The sequence below is a fragment of the Mercenaria mercenaria genome, chromosome 14, assembly GCF_021730395.1.
Source record: "Mercenaria mercenaria strain notata chromosome 14, MADL_Memer_1, whole genome shotgun sequence".
Lineage (NCBI taxonomy): Eukaryota > Metazoa > Mollusca > Bivalvia > Venerida > Veneridae > Mercenaria > Mercenaria mercenaria.
The window spans coordinates 33,559,325-33,573,593 of record NC_069374.1 but is presented as its reverse complement, the minus strand read 5'-3'; the positions used below and the strand labels follow the sequence as shown (position 1 = coordinate 33,573,593).

General features: G+C 34.8%; 1 protein-coding gene across 6 annotated transcripts in view; it reads left to right on the top strand.

Moving 5' to 3' along the window:
• The window catches only part of LOC123526760 (urease subunit alpha-like), a 35,265-nt gene that overhangs the window by 6,481 nt on the left and 14,515 nt on the right, over positions 1-14,269 (top strand). For 3 of the 6 annotated variants that reach the window (XM_053523235.1, XM_053523239.1, XM_053523236.1), the window contains 7 exons: positions 4,351-4,433; positions 5,658-5,771; positions 6,647-6,781; positions 11,136-11,213; positions 12,579-12,658; positions 13,375-13,480; positions 13,914-13,994. In XM_053523235.1, the coding sequence (XP_053379210.1) occupies positions 4,351-4,433; positions 5,658-5,771; positions 6,647-6,781; positions 11,136-11,213; positions 12,579-12,658; positions 13,375-13,480; positions 13,914-13,994 (677 nt within the window). Of the gene's footprint in view, positions 1-1,204; positions 1,227-1,330; positions 1,350-1,514; positions 1,555-4,350; positions 4,434-5,657; positions 5,772-6,646; positions 6,782-11,135; positions 11,214-12,578; positions 12,659-13,374; positions 13,481-13,913; positions 13,995-14,269 lie in introns of those variants that run through there. The other 3 variants (XM_053523238.1, XM_053523240.1, XM_053523237.1) reach the window with 3 other exon arrangements.

Here is a 14,269-nt window from a genome sequence, read left to right as displayed (position 1 = left end):
GAATAATTTGATGTATAAAGACAGAGAGATGTTAGATGAGTGAATAAGTTGATGTATAAAGGCAGAGAGATGTTAGGAGACCGGCCAAGCTCATGTCTCAAGGAAGGGAGATGCTAGGTGACCGGCCAAGTTCATGTCTAAAGGCAGAGAGATGTTAGGTGACCGGCCAATGTTATGTCTAAAGGCAGAGAGATGCTAGGTGAGTGGCCAAGTTCATGTCTAAAGGCAGAGAGATGTTAGGTGAACGGCCAAGTTTATGTCTAAAGACAGAGAGATGTTAGATGAGTGACCACGTTCATGTCTAAAGGCAGAGAGATGTAAGTTGAGTGGCCAAATTGATGTCTATAGGCAGAGAGATGTTAGGTGAGTGAATAAGTTGATGTATAAATGCAGAGAGATGTTAGGTGTGTGAATAAGATGATGTATAAAGGCAGAGAGATGTTAGGTGACCGGCCAAGTTCATGTCTAAAGGCAGGGAGATGTTAGATGAGTGGCCAAGTTCATGTCTAAAGGCAGGGAGATGTTAGGTGAGTGGCCAAGTTTATGTCTAAAGGCAGAGAGATATAAGATAAGTGGCCAAGTTCATGTCTAAAGGCAGGGAGATGTTAGGCGAGTGCCCAAGTTCATGTGTAAAGGCAGAGAGATGTAAGATGAGTGGCCAGGTTCATGTCTAAAGGCAGGGAGATGTTAGATGAGTGGCAAAGATGATGTCTAAATGCAGGGAGACGTTAGGTGACCGGCCAAGTTCTTGTCTAAAGGCAGGGAGATGTAAGGTGAGTGGCCAAGTTCATGTCTAAAAGCAGAGAGATGTTAGGTGAGTGGCCAGGTTCATGTCTAAAGGCAGGGAGATGTTAGATGAGTGGCAAAGATGATGTCTAAAGGCAGGGAGATGTTGGGTGAGTGGCCAAGTTGATGTATAAATGCAGAGAGATATGTTAGATGAGTGGCAAAGATGATATCTAAAGACAGGGAGATGTTAGGTGAGTGGCCAAGTTCATGCCTAAAGGCAGAGAGACGTTAGATGAGTTGCAAAGATGATGTTTAAAGGCTGGTAGATGATAGGTGAGTGGCCAAGTTCATGTCAAATGGCAGCAAGATGTTAGATGAGTGAATAAGTTGATGTACAAAGGCAGAGAGATGTTAAGTGAGTGAATAGGTTGATGTATAAAGGCAGAGATATGTTAGGTGAGTGAATAAGTTAATGTATAAAGGCAGAGAGATGTTAGGTGAGTGGCCAAGTTCATGTCTAAAGGCAGGGAGATGTTAGGTGAGTGACCAAGTTCATGTCTAAAGGCAGGAAGATGTTAGGTGAGTGTCCAAGTTCATGTCTAAAGGCAGAGAGATGTTAGATGAGTGGCAAAGATGATGTCTAAAGGCAGGGAGATGTTAGGTGAGTGGCCAAGTTCATGTCTAAACGAAGAGAGATGTTAGATGAGTGGCAAAGATGATGTCTAAAGGCAGAGCGATGTTAGGTGAGTGGCCAAGTTCATATCTAAAGGCAGGGAGATGTTAGATGAGAGGCAAAGATGATGTCTAAAGGCAGGGAGATGTTAGGTGAGTGGCCATTCGTAATAAAACAAATGTTTTCTAATAATTAGGTCTAATTTATCATGAATTACAACCTTGTCTGAGGCATTCCCTTGATTTCTTTTCCTTTCTACATTATGCTAAAGAGAATTCAGTAATTCAGTAAAATCAGTGGCATACATCAAAGATATGGCGTTAATGTTATCACATAATCAAAAACAGTTATTGATGATATATGAAAAAAACATACTTATGACAAATTAGATCCCGGCAAACATTCCCAGGCGCGAAGTATGATTTGTGAAATATCTTATCAGATTCAGAATTACTTCAGTTAACTCGTTTTTTCTGTAAATAACACGAATAAATGAGGTAAACATAATTTTTTCAGCTTCAGTGAATTTATAGGTTAATCATAAAGTCCAATGCATATTTACAAAAATGCCAATAAGTGAAATTCAGTTTATGGTCAGTCGGCGTGCACTATAATCATTTTGCAGTACAGACACTGTTCTTAAATAATTTATTCGCTATTTCGGCTATAAACGTAAGTTTATAACAAACTGCGGATATAACGAACACGTTTTGAAACATAAAAGGCGCAGAAGGGACTAATTGAAATATCTTAATTCTTTTGCATTAAAAGGGTAGAACGAAAACGGCTTCAGTAAACGGCTTTGTAATTTCGAAATTTGTGCATTTGTTTATAGCATTACCAAATCCCCCGTCAATCTTAATTAATCAATTAAATAATATAGCATTTAAATTTTTATGGAATAATGGACCGGATAGAGTAAAGAGATCAATTATAACAAATGATGTCGATTCCGGTGGTTTAAAGATGATAAATATTAACACATTTATACATAGTTTGAAGCTGAGCTGGTTAAGAAGACTTTCATTGAATAATTGTGATACTTGGAAAGATTTAATAAATTTTCCTTTCAAGAACATTTTCACTTTAGGTGCAAGTTATGCCAAGTTAATGGCTGGGAGAATACAAAATCCATTTTGGAAAGACGTTCTTGAAAGTTGGTACTGTCTTTGTGAATCTATTGATATTACAGACCTGCAACAAATTTTATATTCTCCTCTTTGGAATAATCACAACTTCAGATTCAAAACATATATGAATAACAATTGGTACAAGAATAAGATTATCAATGTTATAGATCTTCTAAATGAAAATGGAAATTTTTATACGATAGATGAGTTAAAACGTATATATTCAGTAAATGGTACATTTTTAGACCTACATAGAATTATGAATAATATACCAAACGAGTGGAAAGAAAAGATAAGAAATAATAAAACAGCTGTCCACAAATACAACGTAGATATTAACCCATACTTAAGATTACTTGTTAAAGATAAAAAGGGCAGTAGCTCTTTTTATAATACCATTACAAGAATTAAGGAAATATACATACCAAATAAATGGAACCAAACATTAGGACATATATCAGAATTAGAATTTAAATTATTTTGCAAAAATATAGAAACAATCAAGGAAGTCAAACTAAAAAATTTTCAATTTAAGATAAATCAAAACATTCTAGTAACTAAATCATTTTTGTATAAAATAAATAAAGTCGACAGCAATCTATGTTCATATTGTCGTCAACAACAAGAGACAATAGAACATTTAACATTTGAATGTGCACATGTTAATAAGTTTTTATTTGACTTAAGTAATTGGGCAAAAGAAAGATTTAATATTGACATTAATTTACAGAAAAAAAATTTCATTTTTTCGTATGATACCTGTACCAATCGAGCTGGAAATTATCTTGCTTTACTTCTAAAGTATTATGTTTATAAAACAAAGTTTAAAGAAAACTGTTGTAGGTACCTCTCTATACCAATGTTCAAGGTTTATTTTAAAGATAAACTTATAAGTTTGAAATACATTTCAGCCATAAATAATAAAATATCTGAATTCGAAAAGAATTGGTCTCAAGTTATCGAAACGATAGATAACTAAGCAAAAATTAACAACAGAATTTAAGAAATAAAGCAAAGTAAAATATTTCCTAACCTGCCAAAATATCATCTTTAATAATACCAAAATATTGAAAAATAAAAACTTGTTAATTCCGATCTTTTATTAATAGAGCTAACCATAACTGTCTACTAAGAGTTATTAAGGGATTTTTCATTTTATTAAATCAGTTTCCCCCATTTTTCACTTTTTTCTTCCTCTTTTCTTTTTTTTTTTTCTTAAACAACTTGCGCATATTTCTGTTAAATATGTGCTCTTTTTTTTCCTGTCTAATTTTTTTTCTCATACACATTTCATCATATTTTCGTAAAATATTACCCCAATTTGTAAATTGCCTGATAACAAATGTCAATGATAATATACGACTTAAGATAGTATATGAAGTAGTTATAAAAATATGTATACATAATAGATCACTAAGATTACATGTTGAACAATATGTCTTGATATTTACATTATTAATTTATGTAATTGTACGTTTGCTTCACGTGTTTATATGTATCTATATATGTACGTTTGCATCATGTGTTTATATGTATCTATATATGTATACAATTTGAAATAAACGGGGTTACCAAAAAAAAAAAAAAATAAAAAAAAAGAAAAAAAAAAAAAAAAAAAAAAAAAGAAAACGGCTTCAGAAATAAAGAATAAATTGATATTTCTTTGTGACGTCTGTAAGACAAAGGGTTTATTTATTATACAAGTTTCCCTCAGTGTATTTGGTGCGGATGCACTATTGATGTTTTATTTTAATCATTTTTGTAACTCTACAGCTTACAGTTGCAAGGGGTTCTTGAATGAGTTTTGTGTTTCTACAGGTTACAGACAGGTCTTGCCAGGGGTCCCTGAAATGATCGGTGAGGTACAGGTGGAAGGAACGTTTCCGGACGGCACTAAGTTGGTAAAGTATCCAACAAATCATTTACTTTATCTTCTAGAGCACAATTAACGTAGCGGTAAACGAAACTCCCAAACAATTTAGTTGTCCCCGTCTGTCTGTCTGTCTGTCTCGAAAATAAGCCCACTTTTCAAGAATATTTTAATGTTTAATAGCGGTTATGTAACTCCAAACGAGTTACTCATGACTTGTTCTCCACAAGTGACAGAAAACTTCCTTACATGCTAAAAGGTGTGGAGTACAACTGACTATAAACCAACTGAGCAGATGTCATGTTTCTTCAAAACCGTTGTTTACCTTTCTGTTTTATTTATAAAGACGCATGTTTAAGGTATTTTTGTACCAAAATAGGAAAACTCGAAATACTAGTGAGTACGGTAGAGAAAATTCAATTAGAGTATTTAATGAACAAGTATCAACAACCAATCATATCTGTGACAAAATTTGTTTACATCAGTGAGTTTATAACACATCAAGATCGTCTCGTCTTGATAACTAACATATCATTGATGTTTTGAAATAGTTTAGCTGCGATAAGTCTGTATTTCCATTAAAATTGACGAAAAAAGCAAGTAAAATATGACATATCTGTTCTTGATTGACAATTTAGCAAAGATTTAAAGGTATTCACCCACAGTATGGGTGGAATTTTTCAACATGTTCATTTCCACAAAGTTTGGCAAAGAATGTATATGTGACAATGAAAAATGATAAAGTGGTTGAAAATAAAACTTAGATTTTGATAAAAATGCCAGAAGAATATAAATTTTCTGCATTATTTCAAAAGTGTTGCAACGGTTTACTACCTCCTGCACAATATTTTTGGTTATTTATAAGAATATTTTGCAAAAATCTTACTTCAATAAGTTTGTACCACTAGTCACTTTCGCCAAAAACGTGTGGGTTAGTCCCTTTAATGTACTTATATATAATTATATATACATTCTCTGTTTGTATAAAGCAAACGCACTATTTGAATGATTTCAAATTTTCTTGATTAATAACTTCTATTCCAAGTAATTTGATAGAAATATATTGTACTTATGCCTGATTCCAGAGTCAGTAACGTCTTGCAAGGATAGCGCGGGAACATTGAACGCTATGTTACTGTTAAGTTTATTATTAAACTAAGTTGAATATTTTAGTGTTAGAATTATTGTAGAATTCATTTATTTCGAGCAGCGTACATTACATAGGCTCAAACTAAGATCTTTTTATCTATTTTAGGTAACAGTTCACAGCCCGATAAATCGTCAGGACGGTGACCTTGGAATTGCCTTATATGGAAGTTTTCTTCCGGTTCCTAACTTGGAAGTCTTCAACAAAACATGGGACAATAAGGCAAAGTCCATTTTTATTTCATTATTATTTCATGTTAAATGTATTACAGCTGGAAGCTTTGAGCATTGAACCATCTATACTAAGCTGCTTGAAAATCCATCACGTGGCACGAAAGAAAAGGTGCTATCGCAATCCTAGAGGTTCATATGAAAACACGGTCTCTTGAATAAGGGGTGGGGGCATTTATCTATTTTCCTTATATGTTTTCGCATTAAAATGACTTTAATATGAAAATCCTTTATCAATGGCAAAAAAACATTACTTTATGTGAGATCTGATGACTTTTCTTGTCCACATTAAGGAAGTGTCGTCTTCTCCGAATGGCACAAAGATGAAAATTTGCGTGTTCATGCGTTTCCACATTTGCCTCTAGTCCCAGAACATTACAAAATGATTAATTTCCAGTGCCGGTAGTACTATAATTAATTACACTGGAATATGCCAATTGGTCAGTTTTAGATGATAGTTGTTAGCCAAACAAACATTCAGATGCTGCAGTTCAAGGACTGGGTCTTATGACCCGACTACATATTGTCGGGCCCTGGACAAAAGCTCGATGTTATAAGAATTGAGTTTGGGTACCAGTCTCAAATCTGTTCTCACACTTTAAATCGACCATTGTGAGACTGGTCACTGAGCTAGGTTTTATTATATTCGTTTATAAGAGTTCTACTGAGAAAAAGTTCATGTTTTCAGAAACAACTACGCACATAAAGTACTCGTTTTATTGGTGTTTTGAAAATCATTATAAGTTACCTTCATTCTGTATCGACCTCTCACAACAGTTCTAAAATCATTACCGCTACATCTGGGAAATAGTTTTAAATGTTCGCCAAACAATCCTGAAAATAAACTGTACACTGTTACATTTTCAGGAGGAGACTAATGTTGTAGCTCCGGTGAAAGTGACACCTGGCGAGAGAATTCCGAAAGAAGGAACAATAGAACTAAATAAAGGCCGTGATAGAATATCTTTGAAAGTTGTCAGTAAATGCGATCGCCCGATACAGGTAAGACGGAACATATAATTTAGTTACAAATGTTGTCAGTACAAGTACTGGGAATATTGTTTCAGAAGGTTTACAAATGCAGTTTATAAACAGTGAAGTTTATAAACAGTGATCAAATAATGCGTTTAAGAATGATGCCGTTGACATTGACCGCAAAAGAAAGAGGGGAGCGATGACGTTTTCTATGGAATTGATTGCCGTAACAATTTAAGAGATGGTGCCATCACTAACTTTAAACATAGAAACTTTACGAAGGTTTTCTGTAAAGGTAGGACATTGTCTTTGAAAGTGCATCATGTTGTAAAGACTGTGCAGACATGGACTGCTTTGTATATAAGTAATTACACTACATAAACTGAAAAATATGTATTTTGTGAAAGTGATCTCTCTGCACAAAGAGCGAGCGTCAAGAGCGGACTCGGTGGTCCAGTGCACCTCTAACTAAATTTACATTGGGATTAGGGCATTGGGGTCATGTATACGGGTGATTTACCTTGGCATGCTGAGGTATCGTATCAGCTTCTGGAATTAGAGCGTCTCCTTTATCACACTAAGATTTCTAAACGTTTTCTGGAGGAGTCGCTGATATGGGTTGCCGGTGGCGGCTTTAACATTTACCCTGCTAAATTTCTAAAATGGACTGGTACATAGTTGAAAGTGGGCAGTACCACTTATTATTCAAAGGGGTGGTTTCATTGAAAATTTACTGACTGAATAGCGAACAGTGCAGACTGGTCAGTGCATGCTGATCTTAGTCTGCACTGATCGTAAAAGCAGGATCACTTGCCGCCACAGCAGTCTTAACCCTTAACCTGCTATATTTCTATAATGGACTGGTCCATCTTTCAGTTTGGACAGTACCACTTATTACTCAAAGGGGTTTTCACTGAAAATTTACTGACTGAATAGCGAACAGTGCAGACCATGATCAGACTGCACGGATGTGCAGGCTGATCTTGGTCTGCACTGGTCGCAAAGGCAGAATCATCTGCCGCCAGCAGGCTAAGAGCTAAGGTTAAATAAACTTTCAAACAAACAATCCTAACAAGCGTTGTTTATTCAGTGTTATTAAGATGAGCGAGTACGCAGTTAAATTCTCTGTTTACAAATGTGATATCTATATGGACATTGTTAATATAAAAGTGAAGCACATTTGCATTTGATTTGTATCTGATGTAACTTTTTGTTAGTGGAAACCATTTAGTGTTATGTTAAATTGATTTGAGGCAATATTATGCTCTGCACGTGACCGAAGCTGTTGAGAAAGAGTTTTAAATAAGATAATGTTAACAAAGAAAACTTAATCTGATGACCTTTAGGACGCATACAACAAGTGTTACACTGAGATCTTTATTTAAAAAAAAACAACACTTAACGATAAGCAATTAACATGAATTGACTCGCATTTTACTGTTAACAATTAGCATATTTCATCAATTGTCAATTCAAAGCCAGTATTTGACATTAATAATTTTGCGATAGATATTTGGCATTGTCAATTTGTATGGCGCACCGGCCTTCCATAATAAGGCACCAACAAGTCGCATTGATAATCAAGTATAGTTGTACCTCGTTAGATATGGATGGTTGCATTGATGTATTTACAAATTGAAATGTAAGTATAATGATCGGGTGACATCTTCAATTTCATTCATTAAAAAGATATCCTTCCCGGGTCATTAAATCTGAATACGTGAAGAGATACATCTCTCCGCTCCAAAATTATCGGTGTCCTACCCATTCAAGTTTGGCGATTGAAGATGTTTCAGATAAATGGTAGTTTGAAGCCCTTAGCCTGCTAACTTTCCTAAATGGACTGGTCCATCATTCACTTTGAGCAGTACCGCTTATCATTCAAAGGGGTGTTTTTGTTCTGTTGCATTCTACATGGGTTTACAGACTTCTAATACCAGTTTTCTCTGAATTTCATATCAAACTTTATGTGTGTGTTTGAACATATTCAATATTTTACATTAACTGTGAGCCAGCCTCCCTCTTTAAGCAAGTGAAGAGTTAGATATGAAATATATAAGTTTTTTTATTGTTTTTAAGTAACAGTTAACGAGACTAAAATAGGTTCATATAAATTCTGATGAACTAAGCCCCACTCGTGATGGGATAATTAATGCACGGGGCACCTGGGGTCTTCCTCCAACATCCAAAGCTGGAAAGTCGCCATATAGACCTAGTTCCATACTTAATACAATATCTAAAATATTTGAACGTCACATTGCTACACAGTTACAGGACTTCTTTAAACGAACAGATATAATACACAAAAATTAATCAGGATTCAGACCTAACCACTCCTGTCAGACTGCTTTAACATACCTAATAGAAACGTGGCTAAAAGACATTGACTATGGGGAGTATGTAGGGGCTATCTTTCTTGACTTTAGGAAAGCTTTTGATATGGTGGATCATGAAATACTGATTTATAAACTGAAACTTTACCATTTTACAGACAGAACATTGGATATATTTAAATCTTATTTAGCTAATCAAACACAGACTCTAGAAGTAAAGAAGCTGCATTCCAAAAGAATGTCAGTACAATCCGGTGTCCCGCAAGGATCCATACTAGGACCCCTGCTTTTTCTGATATATATCAATGACATGGCGTTAATTTCAAATACTACCAACATTGATCTATATGCCGATGACTCCACCTTACATAAATCCGCCAACAGTATTACAAAAATTCAGTCTGAACTTCAGTATAGCCTAATAAGTGTCCATAATTGGTGTAAAATAAATTAACATGTCACTTCATCCTTCAAAAACAAAATGTATGGTATTGAGCACTAGAGTCAAAATAAAACCTACTAAAAATCTTGAGTTAATTTTAGACGGTTCGGTCATTGAAAACGTGAAGTGTCAGAAAGTTCTAGGTGTATATATCGATGAAACTCTGTCTTGGCAATCCCACGTTATATAGTACCGTGGCCAATAAACTAAACTCAAAAATTGCTCTACTTAGAAGAATTGCATTTTTCTTAACAGACATATGGAATTCACTTCCTTCTTACATTAAACTTCATAAAAACAATATACATGTAACTACTTTCAAGCATGATTTAAAGAATTTTCTCTTGTTACAATAGTTTTTAGCAATTAATTACTTGTAATTACAAGAATTTTGTTGAATTGATGTTACTGAGTTCGTTTCCAATAATAATAATATTCATATTATCTTATTATTCAAATCTGGAACTATTTATTATTTTATGGGACAGACTTCCTTTTTTGTACATCTTAATTGTCATGTATAATCTTTGTGACGCATGGTAATTCTTTTAAAACATAGTTATTGTTACATTACGTTTATTTAAGACTTCTTTAATTTGAGATGTGTTTGTCCAGAAAATTTAAGTAATTCTGATATGTGTATTTTTTGTATAAATGTTTAATTATAAATTGACTGTATGATTGTGTGTATGTGTAAATGTATATCAGTTGAAGGCCATACTGGAAATAAGTTGTATAATATCTGTATTTGTACACTTAGTATGTAACCTTCAGAAAATAAAGTTATTATTATTATTATTATTATTATGACCTATAATTGTGTCGGTGCGACGTTACCATCCCCTCTCTCCCCCCCCCCCCACCTCCCACCCAACCACCACCACCACCGCCTTAAAAAAAGAACTACCTTTTACTTTTATTTACATGATTTTGTAAATCTTCGAAACAAATACTTTGTTCGCGGTTTATCTAACATTTTCTGCATCAAGTATGAGGTGACTGGTCCGTTGAGAAATTATTTATTTTTGCATGAAATCAAATATTGAGTTTCTCTTCATGGTTTCCAGGCCGTCGTTGTTGTTATTTGTGATGTTTAGATAATACAGTAGTAAATAGAATTGCTATATGTTCTATATAAGATTAACAGTCTTCTGAGAGCTGTGACACATAGCCAGGCCCATTTTCCTCTAAGAGAGATTATTTGTCTGACGGGTCAACACTATGGAATATCTTATAAAACTGACAACTAAAATGTGGGTATGAGCACATGTGTAATAAGTAATAAGGTTTGTTTACATGTCTATAAATGCAAACAAATTTCCTTGAAAATGCTGCTAAAATGACAAGTATATGTCCACAATGAAATGAAATCAGGAACTGGCTTACATAAAACATGAAAATGCCACTTTAACTGGGAAAAAAAGAGATTTTTTTTTCTTTCTGCTATTGTCTGACTAGCCCTGAAGTGCTGCTTGTTTATCTATTTAGTACTATTATACCTTTATATGTATATTTTAGGTTGGAAGCCACTAGAAGTTCAGCATATTGTAGGTAACATGTATATTGTAAGTAGGAAGCCACTATAGTATCAACTTGTATATTGTAGGTTGGAAGCCACTATAACTTCATTGAGACTAACAAGCGGCTTTTCTTTGACAGGGCTGCATCATATGGTTTCCGACTGGTAAGTTTTAAATCTGAGACAGGTCTTTCCGTCTCTACAAGGCCTCTATCAAGTTTATTTTATACTTGCAGAAATTTTGTAGATATTTTCTTGATTTAAATATATATATATGTGTGTAAATCTGAATAAGCTCAGCATTTAACCTTCCACAACAATATCCATTGTTTTTCGTATAAACTTTCCGTCTTCACTAGCTATTAAATATACCCTTTGAACTTAAATTGAATATTAAATTTTTAGCTCACCTGAGCACGAAGTGCTCAATGGTGAGCTTTTGTGATCACCCTGTGTCCGTCGTCCGTCGTCGTCCGTCCGTCGTCAACAATTTGACTGTTAACACTCTAGCAGTCACAATTTTGGCCCAATCTTAATTAAACTTGGTCAGAATGTTACCCTCAATAAAATAATGAACGAGATCGGTATTGGGTCATCTGGGTTCAAAAACTAGGTCACAAGGTCAAATCAAAGGAAAAGCTTGTTAACACTCTAGAGGTCACAATTTTGGCCCAATCTTAATGAAAATTGGTCAGAATGTTACTCTCTGTAAAATCTTGGACAAGTATGATATTGGGTCATCTGGGGTCAAAAACTAGGTCACCAGGTTAAATCAAAGGAAAAGCTTGTTAACACTCTAGAGGTCACAATTTTGGCCCAATCTTAATGAAACTTGGTCAGAATGTTACCCTCAATAAAATCTTGGAGGAGTTTGATATTGGATTATCTGGGATCAAAAAGTAGGTCACCAGGTCAAATCAAAGGAAAAGCTTGTTAACACTGTAGAGGCCACATTTATGACTGTATCTTCATGAATCTTGGTCAGAATGTTAATATTGATGGTCTCAAGGTCCAGTTTGAATCTGGGTCATGTAGGATCAAAAACTAGGTCACCAGGTCAAATCAGAGGAAAAGCTAGTTAACACTGTAGGGGCCACATTTATGACCGTATCTTAATGAAACATGGTCAGAATGTTGATCTTAATGATCTATGGGTCAAGTTCAAAACTGGGTCAGGTGGAGTCAAAAACTAGGTCATCGGGTCAAATCAAAGTAAAAGCTTGTTAACACTCTAGAGGGCACATTTATGACTGTATTTTCATGAAACTTAGTCTGAATGTTAATCTTGATGATCTTAAGGTCAAGTTCGAATCTGGGTCATGTTGGGTAAAAAACTAGGTCAACGGGTCAAATCGGAGAAAAGCTAGTTTACGCTTTAGAGACCACATTTATGACCATATCTGAAGGAAACTTGGTCAGAATGTTAATCTTGATCTTTAGGTCAATAGGTCAGGTGAGCGATACAGGGCCTTCATGGCCCTCTTGCTCTGACTGTCTGTTCGGAGCAACTTGTATTTCGTACTCTTTCAGAACATACCAGCCGGTACGTCAATTAGATTTGAGCCTGGTGAAGAACGTAGCGTCGATCTTGTTAAAATTGGTGGAAATCGGTTTGTGTCCACTTCCTGTTCGATTTTTTTCTTTGTATCTCATGGTCATTACACAGGTTGGCATAAAATTCTCTAGCGAGAGTAAGGTTGCTTGTCTATGCCTTAAAAATTACCGTCGGTAAAAAGTTTAGAGTTTCCCTAGAATTTCTCCTACCTCTTTAACTGGTAACACTAATCGGAACTGACATTTTATTTTGAAAAAAAGAAAGAAATGATATGACTAAAGCCTAATTTTGTCGAATCAGTGTTTTAAGGGGAAAGCCGCCATACTTATAACCGAACGTGTAGACTTTTTCCGAGGTCTTCACATTCAATTACTGAGACGCACGCTCTCTAATATGCACATATTCAACGTGCAGTACTTGATAATCTTAAAACGCCGAAAACTGTTCAATTGTAAAAGTTCATTATACAAGCAGTTGAACTTGTCGTCACATGAGAAGTCTCAAGTTGTGATTTTTCTCAGACTTGAGCTAAGATTTCAACTTGAGACCGTTAGTGATATCGGGGCCTTTTTCTAAAACTTTTTAGAGTGATATAAAACCCAAGCAGACAATGCGACACTATTGAGTTGATAGAATTAGTAATTTATGTACTATGTCATCTGTAAAATATGGAGAAAAGCTCTGTACATGTACTGCGTCAGTCATGGTGTAAAATTTGATGTAAAATAGAAGAAAATTAACTATACTTTATATCATACTGATAAATTACAGAATTGTCCGAGGTGGCAATGGATTGTGTGATGGTCAAATAAGCGATAACAATCTCAGCCTCGTTATGAAACGAGTGGCAGACGGCAATTTTGGAAACAAGAAACAGGTTGATGAAGTTAATTTTTTTAGAAATTTAGTACTAATAATTCTCATGCTTAACGAAAATGACATATTTTGTATTAACGTGTAATTTGGAAGGAATAATAAAATTGTCAGTGTTAAAATCGAAGTTTAGGGGGCAATCATGTATTGTAGAAAATGCGCTAAAATTATCTGGTACGAATCTGTCTACACAGGGCTTTTTCCGAGGGCTTCGCATTCCATTACTAAGACCCACGCTCTCTAATATGCGCATATTCAACGTGCTGTGCTTGATAATCTTAAAACGCCGAAAACTGTTCAATTGTAAAAGTTCATTATACAAGTAGTTGAACTTGTCGTCACATGAGAAGTCTCAAGTTGACTCGGAACTTTCTCAGACTTTAGCTAATATTTCAACTTGAGACCGTTAGAGATATCGGGGCCTGTATCTTTTTTAGAGTGATATAAAACCCAAACAGACAATGACCTTGACCAACAGACAGTATAGTTATCTGTACGGACCTACAGTCGGGGATAAGGTGCGTATAATTATATATATTTTTTCACAGTAGCTCCTGGATACTTCAGGAATGCTGTATCAAATAAAGACTTAAATCTTGCTAAAGTATAGGAACAAATTCCAAATTGAATACCTCAGTTAATTAATTTAGTTCGCACTTACACCGATTCCATATTCAAAATGTTAATACATGTACATGTAGTAGAAGAACTGCTTGGACTATTAGTCTGGCAATACTTCTAACAGACACGCATGTCTTATAAGCGAGCGGGCATAATTTTGGTAATATTTGTT